Source organism: Saccostrea echinata, unplaced genomic scaffold (assembly GCF_033153115.1).
Source record: "Saccostrea echinata isolate AGI-Se365-2 ecotype Australia unplaced genomic scaffold, CSIRO_AGI_Sech_v1 ptg000034l, whole genome shotgun sequence".
Classification (NCBI taxonomy): Eukaryota; Metazoa; Mollusca; class Bivalvia; order Ostreida; family Ostreidae; genus Saccostrea; species Saccostrea echinata.
The window spans coordinates 397,965-413,128 of NW_026889783.1; the positions used below are offsets into that span (position 1 = coordinate 397,965).

A 15,164-nucleotide genomic window follows, 5' to 3' on the forward strand; every position below is an offset into this window, starting at 1 on the left:
ACACGATATATCCCGGTGAGCTTGAGGTAAAGATACCACAGAGACTGACACATCTGTTTCTTATTTGGATGTTTTATTAGAAAAAGACGTTAATGGTAATCTAACAACAAAGCTTTATGATAAACGTGATGACTTTAACTTTTCAATCGTCAGCTTCCCTTACTTATGCAGCAATATACCCTTATCACCTGCATACGGGGTTTATATCTCTCAGTTGATTTGATACGCAAGAGCATGCTCTACGTATGAACAATTTCTAAAACGAGATAACTTATTGACAAACAAGCTGATGAAACAAGAACATCAGCAGTCTCGTTTAAAGTCATCATTTTGAAAGTTCTATGGTCGATACAATGACCTTGTCAGCAAATACAATCTATTATTAAGTCAAATGCTGACTGACTTTTTTCATTCCAATTGTTAGGCCATTATTTACTCACTGAATTGTCGACGAATTTTTTTTGTTATTACCCGATCATGACAAGGAGCACACGGCGGGTGTGACCGGTCGGCAGGGGATGCTCACTCCTCCATGGCACCTGATCCCACCTCTGATGTTTTAGAGGTCCAGGTTTGCTCTGCTCTTCTTTTGTAATGTTTAATGGACTTTTAAGCTCGAATACTGTTTGTTATCTCCACATATTGATAACACATGGTCGAGGGCTTGTGGACTGTTAGTCCCCGAGGGTCTCTACAGCCCAGGAGCTAAGTACTTCGGTACTAGCTTGAAAATACGGATATATATTTAATTGCTGTGGTAAAATTTAGAAATTTATTTCAAAATTAAGGTTCATCTGCCTCTTGCATAGCTCTGATCCTTCGACGTATTTTGCTACAGTCTTTGGCACCCCCCCCCCCTTTTCAGCTCTTCAAAGTTTTGTTATTTAAATTTTTCGGAATTTCCAACGTTACTGAAGAAACATCATTTGTCGAAATGCGCATCTGGTGCATCAGATTTGCGTGGTTTATACGATCTCATCCGAGGACCGGTCTTCATGTCCCACAGTGTAATATAATTGAATATCAGTGGCTACGACAACTAAACACGTAATATTTTCTCAGGTTTATTGATAATCTAAGGTTGCACAATAGAATAATTTGGATCAATGTTCTGAATTCCTTCCATCACGTTTTATAAAATTTTCTTGCTATTAAGCTTAAGGACATTTTAATAGAAATATCGGGTCAAATTTATTTAAACACAGATTAATAACAAATAACAAGATGCTGTCACAAAACAGTAAATAGTGAGGATAAATGTACCCTTTTTCGTACCTGAGTAACCGGAGAAGCTAGAAACAACAACAGTTTTTTTATAGTTACATGTTAAATTTTTGCCCCGAATTGGCCTCACTGATGAAAATGGAAATTCCAAAAACCTTCTTGCATATCTATATGAAGAGGTTGCTGGGAACATGATTTTGGTTTAAAACGTTGTTTTCGCCTTCTAATTGGTCTCCCCCTAAGTCGATAAAAAATAGGTAGCAACTGTTCCTTCGCCATGCGCTCGGCACTTTGAAGTGAAAGTTGCGGGTCCTTCGGATGAGACCTTAAAAACCGAGGCCCCGTGTCACGGCAGGCGTTGGCACGATAAAGATCCCTCACTGCTCAATGGCCCTGAGTGCCGAGTAAAGGTCAAAATTTGAAGCCCTTCACCGGTATATGGTGACGTCTCTATATGAGTGAAAAATTCTCGAATGGGACGTAAAACAATATACAATCAATCAATCTAATTGGTCTCCCAGGTGAAAAGAAAAGTCTGATGCCTTATTGCACATCTATAAGACCCCACCAATTATATTCCAAAAGATGAATTGGCTATTGCCTAAAATGTAAAAGAAGTTCTGGTCCAACATGGTTTTTATAGAAAAACGTCAATTTTCGGTCTCCTCTAGCCTCCCAATTGAAATATATTTCTAAACCTTATTGTACATCTACAGGAAACTTCCGATCATATTCCAAAAGATGACTTGTCTACTGGGAAAAACGTAAAAGGAGTTCTTTTTCGACCCTCAATAGCCCCCAAGATAAAATGATCTACTGCACATCTTCAAGGCAAGGCCATTCATTCCAGAAAATGTTTTTGACTACTGTCATCAATCGAACATAAAGCTTTTCATTTTCATTATTGGTTGCCATATGTAGGCAGGAAAACGATCTACTTTTGGATTTCTTAATGCAGGTCCATTTTGTTGTTTGGCTGTTTCCTCGAAAACCCATTGTATTAATTTATCGAATTCCTTTTCCATCTCGTCTGTTGGTCTGACTGTCGTTAGAAAAGCTTCACAAGGCATATCTTTTTGGATTTTCTTAATCTCCAATTTTTCCATTATCTCTTCTTTCCTCATACAGTTGGGGAGATCTCTCTTATTCAGAGCGAGAGCAATGGGAACATCACTCAGTTCATCTCCAGGCAGAAGTCTATGGAGTTCCTCTTTCGCCTCTGTAATTTTATCTCTGTCGCCACTGTCTACAACAAGCACAAAAGCATTTGTGTTCGGGTAGTAATGCCTCCGGAGCGGCCTTATTTTATCCCGAGTGCCTACATCCCATACTGTCACGTCCAGATTCTTGAATTTCAATGTGTTCACAATAAATCCTACAGTAGGAATTGTTGTGACAACTTCTCCGAGATGGTAATGGTAAAGAATGCTAGTTTTTCCGCCAGCATCAAAGCCAAACATCAAAACTTTTTCACGTCGGCAAATTATACCAGCAAATTCCCCATTCATAGTTTACATAAATGACATATCCCTCATGGCGTAACCAAAGTAAATAAACAATCTTACATGGACCTCGAGTCAGATGTAAAATAGCCTACTGTATAGGTCTTGACCTATTGGGCACTATAATAGGTGGTCAAATTGTTATAATGGAATAAATAACGTACTTTTTACATATTCTAAAAAACTACAGTTCCACGATTAGTCATACTGATATGCAAGCGTCCTAGATCACGTGCAGCCTATTTGATCAAATAATGACACCCGGAATTAGAGATGGCCACATTGACTGATTGAGTGACACTTAGGAGTAGACAGGGAAAGATCTCTAAAATCTCTACAAAATCGACAGGGTTGCTTTAAGCCTTCTTAATGCAACAGCATCTTCATGAAGGTTGTTTAAGTCATGACCTCTATGGTGAAGGTAGGACAGGGTCAGCATGTCACATGAGAAAACGTATATGCAAATTTTCACCGAAAGACGTTCATTAGAAAGGCCTGTAATTTGACATGAACCATTAAAGAGGTCAATGGGCCATATCGCTCACCCGATTTACTATGGCCCTGTTCCTCATCAGCAGATTTTTCCCTACATATTCCTCTGTAAAACTTTGATCACATATTGTGCACCCACTTTACCCTTAGCGGCCATGAATTGAACAAATTTGAATCACAGGTACTTGTGGACAGGACCCCCCCCCCCCCCCTCCAATATGCCCCACAAACCAAAAAAATATTTTTATGTATTTTTTTCATAAATTATTCTTCTAGTACACATTTACAATGTATTCCATAAGAAAAATCAAAAAAATAACGCAGAATTAACGTTTTACTAAAAAATCATACCCACGGTATTATAAAATAGAGAAGGTAAGTCACTTCCATTTGTTTACACTGGACCCCTCTTGGATATCAGGCCCGAAATATCATTTACCTAATACATGTCACCGAAATGTGTCATGATATCTTGTTTCGGTAGATATTTTTGTCTTTAATCGTGCTATTTAATTGCCCAGGCATCCCATAATAATCCGAGTATTCATCGTCAAACGTGAAAAATGCTACAAGATTTGGAAATGTCAGAGTAGAAATTACGGAAGTGATGCAAAAACGACACCTAGCGTGTAACTCTCGAGTTCCGAGTGTTATAGAACTAAGGGAAAAGTCAGAGGTCTACGAAAAAGTTCGGGAAAATTTTGATAAAGAAGTCGAAATTGATTCTTTAGAATTAAATTCTGCTTAAGATTTTCGAGATGAGCTAGGGTAGTCGTCAATATTCCCTTTAAAGGATGTTATCATTGATACCAAGTAGCGTAGTAATTCGGGTGACACATTTCGGTGACATGTATTAGGTAAATGTGTACTAGAAGAATAATTTATGAAAAAAATACATAAAAATATTTTTTGACCTGTGGGGCATATTGGAGGTTGGGGGGGGGGGGGGGGTCCTGTCCACAAGTACCTGTGATTTGAATCTACACTATCTGAGAATGTTTCTTTCTAAATCTAAATAATTATGACTTTGCTTATATGGAGATAACAAACAGTATTCAAGCTCAAAAGTCCATAAAACAATACAAATTTTGGAGCAGAGGGAACACAGACCTCTAAAAATTCAGAGGTGGGATCAGGTTCCATGGAGGAGTGAGCATCCCCTGCCGACCGGTCATACCCGCCACGTGCTCCCTGTCATGACTTTGACTTAATGATAGATTGTATTTGCTGACAAGGTCATTGTATCGACCATAGAACTTACGAAATGATGAATTTAAACGAGAATGTTGATATTCTTGTTTCATCAACCTGTTTGTCAATAACTTAACTCGTTTTAGAAATTATTCATACGTAGAGCATGCTCTTGCGTATCAAATCAACTGAGAGATATAAACCCCGTATGCAGGTGATAAGGGTATATTGCTGCATAAGTAAGGGAAGTTGACGATTGAAAAGTTAAAGTCATCACGTTTATCATAAAGCTTTGTTGTTAGATTACCATTAACGTCTTTTTCTAATAAAACATCCAAATATGAAACAGATGTGTCAGACTCTGTGGTATCTTTACCTCAAGCTCACCGGGATATATCGTGTCGACATAAAAATGGAAATAACCATTTTTAATTGACATTACGTCGTCGATATATCTAAATGTCGAGTTGAAGGTCACAGCAAGTGTTTTCTTCTTTTCACGTAAAAGATTTTGAACAAATTCTGCTTCATATGAATACAAAAATAGGTCTGCTTATATCGGGGCGGAATTGGTACAGATGGGAATTCCAATAGATTGTTGGAAGACCTGGTCTCCAAAAACCACATAGATATTGTCAATTAGAAACTCAAGCATCTTTTTAATGTCAACTCCAGAGTACTTGTGTGTACAACCAGAGTGCTTTTTAACAAAATAATTCTGTAAATGACCAATGACAAGGTAAGTATATTTACGATTTCCATTTTTATTGAAAAAGCAGCTGTCTATGATGTCAAAAAGCCTGGACTTCAATTTATCGTGGAATATGGTTGTATAAAGTGTTGAAAAGTCGTACGTTTTGATGCTATTGATTTTAGTAAAATTTTGTGATTTCAAATTTTCCAAAAGTTCTTTGGAGTTTTTAAGTATCCACATCTGATTTACACCACTACTCGAATATACTGTTGTACAGTACTCCTGAAGTTTCTCCTTCATTACAGTAAATATTTTAGTGAGGAGTAAAGAAAGGGGCTTGGTAGAACATTTACTTGAACCCGCTATGTATCTTTGTTTGTAAGGATTTTTATGAAGTTTAGGAATCCAGTAAAGGTATGGTAATTCAAATTCATTTGATTGTTGGGAATATTGAAAGTATCTAAAACGGTTATATGATTTTGAAGAATTTCCTCCTTAGAAAGGGAGGTATGGATGTAAGTTGGATTTCCGCCCGTAGAATTAAATCCTAGTTCCTCTAATATACAATTCAAATAGTGAGCCTTACAAACAAAGACAATGTTGTTACCAACTGAAAACTTTAGCTGTGGCCTTCAATTCGACATTCAGATATATCGACGATGTTTTATCAATTAACAATAGTTATTTCTCATTCGTATGTCGACTCGATACACCCGGTATCCCAGTGAACTTGAAAACAACCACAGAGTCTGCCACATTTCTTTCATATGTAGATGGTTTAAATGTTTCACTGACTATAGACGATAAAGGCCAATTAACAACTAAATTGTATGACAAACGAGATGACTTTAGCTTTTCCATCGTCAACTTTCCTTTTTATGTAGCAATATTCCACTAGCATCTGCCTATGGTGTTTATGTCTCCCAACCTAATCGCTACCCAAGAGCTTGCTCTGAGTACGATCAAATCTTGAAGCGAGACGGGTTACTTACTGATATGTTGATGATACAGGGATTTCAACAGCCTCGTTTAAAGTAAGCATTTCGTAAATTTTATAGTCGTTATAATGACCTTGTTAACAAATATAACATATCATTGGATCGTATTTTGGCTGACTTGTTTCATACCAATTGTTAGGATTTTGTTTTTGTACTGAATTGACTACGGATAGTTTCGTCTACCTGATTAATACACAGGGCTTACGGCGGGTGTGACCAGTCATCAGGGGATGCTTACTCCTCCTTGGCACCTGATCCCACCTCAGGAATTTTCAGGGGTCCGTGTTTTATGCCCTCTTCACATATTTGTATTGTTTATGGATTTTTTTTTAGATCAATCACTGTTCGGTATCTTTACCTTATACATTAGGCCGGCAATGAGCCTAAACTCATAACAAGCATCAGCAAAGCAGGTGATATGCCACTGCAGTGCTTCCTCCTCTGTATATCTTTGTCTTTGCTCTGAGTGACGCCAGATTTAAGAAGTCCTCATCACTCCTAGTGTGGAGAAAAATGCCATCTTCATTCTTGAAGACGTTTTGCACCAGCAACAAAATAAAGATGCCAAAGATTGTTGGTGCCAGCACACATCCTTGCTTAACACCATTTATGATTTGGAAGGGATTTTAGCTTGATCCATCATATTGGAAAGTGCCAGTTATGCCGTTTTGAAAGGACATGATCATACTTAAGAGCTTCGGAGGACAACCAATCCTGTATAGAAGCGAGGAACCCCTTCTGATGATCAGTTTGAATTCTTTATCAGGTCAATAAAAGCAAGGTACAAATGTCGTTTCTGTTCACAGCATTTTTCCTGAGGCTGCCAGAGGGAGATCACCCTGTCGATTGTTGATCTGACCGCGCTGATTCCACATTAATCGTTAATCGTTGGAGTCTTGATACTACACGAACAAAGACTTTTCTAACAATGCTGAGAGGAGAGATTCCGCAGTATTGGTTTGCATGTCAATAGTCTTTGTAAGCTCTTCAGTGGATGGTGGTGTATTTCAAAAGATCCATAATTGGTAGAATAATGATACTAGCACTCTCAATGTTTGAGTCGATGACTATACTTTCTCTGGAATAAATTTCTTGGTCATTTTATGCCCATCTTTCTACCTGTCAGTAATATCGCCTGATGTGGATTTAAGAGGGACAATCTTGCATGCACAAAGAGCAAAAGCTTTCCTCATCCTCTAGTAAATGGATCGGATATTATAGTAGAGATTTGGATGTCACGAAACAGGTTCAACAAGTGGTCATTTGGATACTTTCGAGCGACGCGTTGTACATTGCTGTTCTTGAGGCATAAAGTGTTTCCTCGGTAGGATGCTTTTTATCTGCATGTAATATCAAGTGAATGTTGCTCTCACTTTTTGGGCAATTCACAAGGGCTTCGCTTAATGCTATTGTGAATTGCTCACGTAGACCTCGCAAAGATGTTCCATCAGTGTTGTTTTATGGACGGCCTTTCTCCTCGGATCAAGGGCTACATTTTGGTTGTATGTGTTCTCTGTTGCTGACTAAGGAGTGGTCAGTATTGCAGACTGCATTGTAATAGGTGCATGTGAAAAGCAAATTTCTGACGAATGGTCTCTTAGTGATAATAAGGTCCAGCTTGTATCAGGCTTTTGACCTGGGATGCCTCCATGCCACTCTTTGATGTGGTTTGGTATGGAATAATATGCTTGGAAAATAGTTCAAGTAGTCGCTGCCTGTTCTCAATGAGCTTGCCAATTCCAAAGTGCCCAATGCATAGGACCAGGAACTGTATTCTGAACCCACCGGAGCTTTAGAGTCACCAAGCATGTATAATTCCCCTTTTAGAGAAAACTCTCCAATCTTTGAATCAAGTTCCTCATAAAATGCATTTTTGAACAAGTATGGAACACATAGTGTAGGGGCGTATATGCTGAATATGTTTACATGTGAAAAATTAAAACTAGAAACTTAATTCTTCAGAGAACACTTGGAGGATTTTCAATCTTTCAATCAGAGGTGAAGAGGCGTAGGGAAATAATTCGTGCAGTCTCCTTGGTTGGAAATTTAACTGATAAAATAAAGAGTTGTTCCATACACAAAATCAACCCCATGAAGCCTGCATTCGTATGCCTCGAGCCCTTGGCAAGAGAACGTGTAATCCCTCTCTACACTCAGACTATTTCCGCAACATGTCTTATGTAGTGCCTCCCCGTGATAGCAGATGGATACCGAGTACTTTTCAGACCCAGGCAAAATTACAGAGGGGTAGACTGGACTTCGTTGCCTAGTAAGGAGTCTCGTCTAGTATACAGATTTTATATTGTTTTACGTCCCATTCGTGAATGTCTTCACTCATTTAGAGACATCACCATAAACCGGTGAAGGGCTTCAAATTTAGACTTAAACTCGGCCCTCACAGGGTCATTGAGCATTGAGGGTTCTTTATCGTAGCAACGCCTACCGTGACACCTGACCTCGGTTTCTAAAGTCTCATCCGAAAGACCCGTGACTTTCGCTTCCAATGCCGGGAGCTTGGCGATGAACAGTAATCCAATATTCACGTTGTAGGTTTGAAGCAGCGCAGCGAAAGCGAATCAAACTCGGGCCTCCCAATCACGAAATGAATGCTCTACTACTAGGCTATCGTGACCGGTTAGTCTAGAAGAAAGTATACCCTGATTTCAAACTAGGTCGGTAGCGACCGCAAGCCTAAGGAGGCAACTACTCAAAGAAAAAGAAAAACCCGAAAATAAGAATTCAGGATTAAACAGTAGCCATGGGAGTAACCCCTGACAAAACCCCAGAGTGGAGCCCTGCAGGCATTTTGGCGAACCCTGTGATATCCTCCGACAATTCCTGTTGCATCGATGGTCCGACCGTATCAGCTTGTCCTTTTCATCATAAAATGCCAGCAAGGCTGAGAGGGAGGTTCTGACATCTGAGTAACCCAGGATTTCCATACAAATCTGCACAGGCCTACGCCCTGGAGAGGTCACTTCAGAGAACTAAAGATAAAGATCTGATAAGCAGACTGAAAATTCTGCACCAGTAAAAAAGAACCAATACGGGTAATAACAGTCTCGTGTTATAAGTTTGTCACCGTCTCGCTAGCCTAAAACCGTGTACCCCAAGTCAGTTAGATGTTGACACGCCACGGTCTGCCTGTTTCAATTGGTGCTTGGAATTAGAAATGAAAATCTAATAAGCAGATTGAACAAACAACAAAACAAAAAGAAACTGCCAGTCCTTTGGCTGGTCATCGACATTGCCGCTCTGTACGAGGTATGAATCCCCTCAATATCTGCTGAATGTTGTGCGATGCTTCTAGTGTTGGTGTTTGCGTCTGTGTGTTTGTCACTTCCCACTTACAGTCCTCACTGCTGGCTTAAAGAAATGCAAAAAGAAGGATAGAAAAGGGCATAATGGTAACCTTACAACAAAACTTTAGCATAAAAGTGATGAATTCAACTTTTCTATCGTCAGCTTCCCTTATCTATGTAGCAATATACCCTTATCACCTGCATATTGAGTTAATGTCTGCCAGTTGATTCGATACGCAGCTCTACGTAAAATTTCTAAAACAAGGCAAGCGATTGACAAACAAGTTGATGAAACAAGGACATCAACAGTCTTGTTTGAAGTCAACATTTCCATGTTCTACGGTCGATAAAATAATATTGTCAGCAAATACAATCTATCATTAAGTCGAATGCTGATTGACGTTTTTCATACTAACCCGTAGGCCAATATTTACACACTGAATAGTCTGCGGATTTTTTCGTTTGCCCAACCATGACAAGGAGCACACGACGATTGTGACCGGTCGACAGGGGATGCTTACTCCTCAATGGCACCTGATCCCACCTCTGATGCTTTTAGAGGTTTTTTGCTCTACTCCCGATTTGTATTGTTTTAATTGACGTTTGAGCTTGATTACTGTTCGTTATCTCCATATTTCATATATACCACTCTCTCCCAGTATGTAGTCTCTCCATTTATGAAGTCCATTTAACTTGTAATAAAATTTATTTTCACTTTATTTTTGCAAACTAATATTTTATATACATGTATGTCAGAACAAGCATGATAAAAAAAAATATGAAATTAATAATCGGAAGGTCTTTAAGAATAAAAAGGTTATAACAGCAAGAAAAATCTTAAGAACCTTATAATTTACAACAATGATACAGACCTTCACATTCTTCGAGGAGACAAACATTTGATTCTGAAAGGGGAGGGGCTGGCAATTCAGATTATTTGTTTTCATGCCATTCAAGGACAGATTATTTATTTTCTTTTTCACTTAAAAAAGTTTGACTGGGACAAATATTAAAAAGGAAAACGCCCATACTCTGTTTAATTGGGGGTGGGGTTGGGGGTTGAAGCATTAGCCAAGGACCGATTATTCATTTTCTTGCCAGTCGAGGACAGATTATTTATTTTAAAAATCTCTCCCCCCCCCCCTCCTCCTAAGAATTATACATTGGTCGTCCCCCTATGCGTCAATAATTTTTTCCAAGCAAGTGTCTTAATCTGACTCAATTAAGCAACAGGGTTCTGAGCTTTGCCAAAGCCCGTTCCATGAAGTCTACAGATCGTGCCTCTGTCGATTGAGTCTCTTTTACAGAACCCCGTCTTTCTCTAACGATCTCATAGACCCAGTATAACATTTGTTGAAGTTCCATTCCATTATCAGAAATCACTGACGTCACGAACGTCTCACAAGGTCTACGTTTCCTGATTTCTGACACTCCAAACGCATCTTGTATCGTTGAAATTGTCATGTGGTTAGGTTTATCCCATTTATGAAAGGCTATGGCTAGTGGAATATTCTGCAACTCGGGCTCAGACAAATGTCTCATTAACTCCTCTTTAGCTCTTTCAAGTCCATCTTCATCACTACTATCCACAACAAAAATGAGGGCGTCGTTGTTTGAATAATAATGTCTGTACAATGGCCGAATTTTATCTCGCCCCCCAACATCCCATCCAGTTAAAGTCAACCGCTTGTTTATCAATGTTTCAACATTAAAGCCAATCGTGGGTATCGTTGTTACAACTTCTCCAAGTTTAGTATAGTGTAGAATGCTGGTTTTACCCGAGTCGTACAATCCCAACACCATAATCCTCACAGGATGTCTCTTAGCAGATGAATTCCCCATACTGTTGCTAAATTATGATTAAGACATATTTTATGTATTCAATATCACTTTGCAGCTTACATGCATTAGTTCCACGTCATCCATTACAGGTGTCCAATAATATGTTGTCAATGTAAATTATTTATATGATATTAGTATGAACACCGAGCCCGACCTGAACTTTATTCATTGCAGTCTGTTATACTGAGGTATTGAAAAACACATTGAACAATTCTCGTGAATTGCAATAACTACTTGAAAAATGCCAGGAATAAAGTTTATCAGAATACAACAGAGTGAGATAATCACTCTGTAGTTGTAGATAAAAGTAATAAATGAAGCTCGTATTGCCGCCACTGAAAATTATACATATAAACGCATGACATAATTAAGGATGTAAAATTACTTAAATTAGTTCTTATATTTAATAAAAGGAAGCATATGATCAATGAATAAGGAAAATTTGTCACGCTGTAAAACCACCAATAGAAATATCACGAAGCTGAAAATTACCCAAAAAGCTTAGGAAAAAAAAAAGAAAACAAGAGAACAAAACTTAATGATTGAAAAATTGTGTCGGTCGAGGTATCTAGAAAGTAGATTAAAAAATATGGTACCATACAAGAAATGTTAATTTGTTTGTTGTTTATTTTTGCCACTGAGAAAACTGAATAGAAGAAGGTAATTAATACACTTCCTTCTCATCCTTGTTAAAATTAATGTTACAGTAACACATTCCTCGTGAACACTGTAGGATATTTATGTATGATTTTACTGTTAATGAACTGCTGTTTTTACGTACTGGTTTAAATACAGGTGGAGACTCTTTCCAGTCATAATGACTAGAATAAATCCAGTGTTGGACAACTTCATATCACGGATATCAATGTCTTTATACCCTTTGGTGGCAAACTATCATGTTGTAAATTTTGTATTTACTGCCAACCGGTAAATTCAAATTTACAAAATGATAAAACTATAGTGTAACAATAATTTATATGGTTTTGGGATATGGTGTTTCGAGTTAAACCTTATTCATACTTTTTTTCATAATTAACGTTGTAAACTGTAATCCACACTAGTAAGCTACAGTTTTACAAAAAAACTAATAAATACAGTAAAAATTGTAAGGTATATATGTTTTCGATCGAGCTATGAAATATAGCATCATATTAAAAAATCCTGATACAAAACGAGTTATTGTCGTTAAACTTTTCCAACGTTAAACAATGTTTATTTATTAGTTATGAATTAGAAACCCTTACAAGCCGAGTCACATACAGTAATATTAAAGTCATATATGGCGTATTTTTGATAAGTTCAGACTAACTAAAGTTAAAAAGATCTTTCTATTTGTTTTATTACTTTATATAAAGATAGCACTTTCCTGTAAATTACACAATTTAAATCAATCGCGTTTCATAAATATTAGAAATTTAAAACAATAACCTATTTATTTACCGACTCCGCATTTATATATGAGATACAGTTTAAAGTCAATTTAACTACAGAAACGTGGGAATATTCAAGCTCAAAATAGGTGAAAATTTTAATTTGAACGTAAATAACAAATATTAAGTTCATCTGCACTCGATCTTGTATTTTTATTTTTTAGCTCAGACACGCCATATATAGCTTTAACTATCATCTATAGTTGCTAGCCAAAGTTTTTTTTTACTCGTGAATTATTTTTATCAGATAAACCCTGTTAACACTTGTCAATTATAGCGTCATTGATAAATAAATACATGAATTGTGCATCATGGCACAATGAACAATGAACACATTGAACAATAGAGATGTTAAATTGAATTTAACTACACTTTATACCCTGTAAATGGTTGACAATTGATAAACTCCCTTTCACTCATTTTTGTGAATTTGGTCTGTTATAAATAAGCTTACGCATGTCTTCTTTGTATAGAGTATTTATGTTTTTCTCTAACCCGGAGTCCGTTAAATTTGTTATCGTTTACTGATATAAAGACAGTCCCCGTATTTTCTTAAACTTGCTTAAATTTAATGAACACAATCGGACACAGTATGAATTGATTACTGAAATTTCTCGACTTGATTTTCTTCAAGTACAATTTTGACTTAAAGAAATTGCAGAAAACTTTTTTAAATTAAACTCTTAAAATTTACAAAATCTGCCGTTCGGCAAGGTTGGAGTCGGTGGTTCGAGCGCTCTGGCTCTCCCTTTCCATCTCCCACATAATCGAACATAACATTTTAAAATACACCGTAACCAACAAATGGAAAATACAAAAGTATAGCGTTAAATTAAGAGCTCCGATAATCCACCCATGCATTTTGTGCATAAATCATGCACTAATATTGCTTCAATCAAGTGCTTCACAAATTACCAGAAAACACCCACAGGCGCTTGACGTTTTTAACCTTTCTTTCAATAAATAAAAAATCCCCCATACTATAATAATAACCTTGTTATTATTATAGTATGGGGGATTTTTTATTTATTGAAAGAAAGGTTAAAAACGTCAAGCGCCTGTGAAAACACTAATACAACTTTCAAAGTATAAAAGCGTCCAATATTTTAGCCAGTTATGCAATTTCTCAAAATGAAGAATTAACATATTGACAAAGCTGTCTCCAGTCGTTTTGTTATACAGTTTTTGTTAGGGGGTGATTTTATATTAAAAGAACCTTTAAAGAAGTCTTTAATAAAAGAGACAAATCAATGCATTCATGTAAATGTCTTATACTAATTTACAATAGAAAATGACAAATTAATCGTTTTAGTGTATACAGAATTTAAACGCTACTATTTTTTTTTTTTCAAAAAGCATCATGATAAATACTTCACCTGTTTTCTTGAAAAAGTAGATGTAAACAATTGAATACTAGTAATCGTAAGATTTGTAAGGTTTGGGTAATTTGTCTGAATTCTGTCCAGCATGCATCACTTCTCAACAGACATTCTAGATGTTAAGGACATTTTTTTAATATAGATTTAGAATCAATTTTAAAAAACACAATTGATTCAAATATGAGTGATTCCCATTATATATCAGCTTTATCCAGTCATCCGTATTAGTGAAGTCAGTGACCAAAAATAATCGTATTTTGTAAAATGTTATTATCTGCATCAAGACAACAAACTGATCAAAAGTTGTTTACGAAATAAAAATGTATACTGTCAATCAAACATCATGCTTTTCATTTTCATAATCGGTTGCCACATGTAAGTAGAAAATCGATCCACTTTTGGATTTATTAATGAAAGTCCATTTCGTCGTTTGGCTGTTTCCTCGGTAACCCATTCCATTAATTCATTGAACTCCGTTTTCACTTCGTCAGTTGGTCTGATTGTCGTCAGAAAAGCTTCACAAGGCCGATCTTTCCGGATTTTCTTAATATTTAATTTTTCCAGTATCTCTTCTTTCGTCATACAGTAGGGAAGATCTCTCTTATTCAGAGCAAGAGCAATAGGAACACCCTTCAGTTCATCTTCAGACAGAAGTCTATGGAGTTCCTCTTTCACCTCTGTAATTCTATCTCTATCGACACTGTCCACAACAAACACCAGAGCCTGGGTGTTCTGGAAGTAATGCCTCCAGAGTGGCCTCATTTTATCCCGAGTTCCTACATCCCATACTGTCAAGTCCAGATTCTTGAATTTCAATGTCTCCACATTAAATCCTATGGTAGGAATGGTGGTGACAACTTCTCCGAGATGTAGATAGTACATAATGCTGGTTTTCCCGGCAGCATCCAAACCCAACATCAAAATCCGCACTTGTTCACGTCGGCAAAATATACCAGCCAAATTCCCCATTTTGTCTTCTTTGAATAACCAGTGTACCTACATATCTATGTGCTTCTATATTTAAAACTGTCACTTCCTCCACGTCAATAAAGATTGCAAAATCGGAAGTAATGTAACCAAAGTAAATAAACAATCTCATGTGGACATCGA

At 37.1% G+C, this 15,164-nt stretch overlaps 3 protein-coding genes across 3 annotated transcripts; all 3 read right to left on the reverse strand.

Annotated features, from left to right (window-relative positions):
- Nucleotides 1-2,096: 2,096 nt before the first annotated feature.
- LOC133199672 (uncharacterized) lies at nucleotides 2,097-2,687 on the reverse strand. Its single transcript, XM_061335546.1, has one exon. It carries the CDS (start codon nucleotides 2,682-2,684, stop codon nucleotides 2,097-2,099), a length of 588 nt encoding a protein of 195 aa, XP_061191530.1. The 5' UTR covers nucleotides 2,685-2,687.
- A 7,564-nt stretch (nucleotides 2,688-10,251) lies between these two features.
- Nucleotides 10,252-11,307, reverse strand: LOC133199469 (ADP-ribosylation factor 1-like). The gene has a single exon (XM_061335274.1). It carries the CDS (start codon nucleotides 11,243-11,245, stop codon nucleotides 10,622-10,624), a length of 624 nt encoding a protein of 207 aa, XP_061191258.1. The 5' UTR covers nucleotides 11,246-11,307; the 3' UTR covers nucleotides 10,252-10,621.
- A 3,020-nt stretch (nucleotides 11,308-14,327) lies between these two features.
- Nucleotides 14,328-15,064, reverse strand: LOC133199467 (uncharacterized). Its single transcript, XM_061335273.1, has one exon. It carries the CDS (start codon nucleotides 15,021-15,023, stop codon nucleotides 14,385-14,387), a length of 639 nt encoding a protein of 212 aa, XP_061191257.1. The 5' UTR covers nucleotides 15,024-15,064; the 3' UTR covers nucleotides 14,328-14,384.
- Between the last annotated feature and the right edge of the window lie 100 nt (nucleotides 15,065-15,164).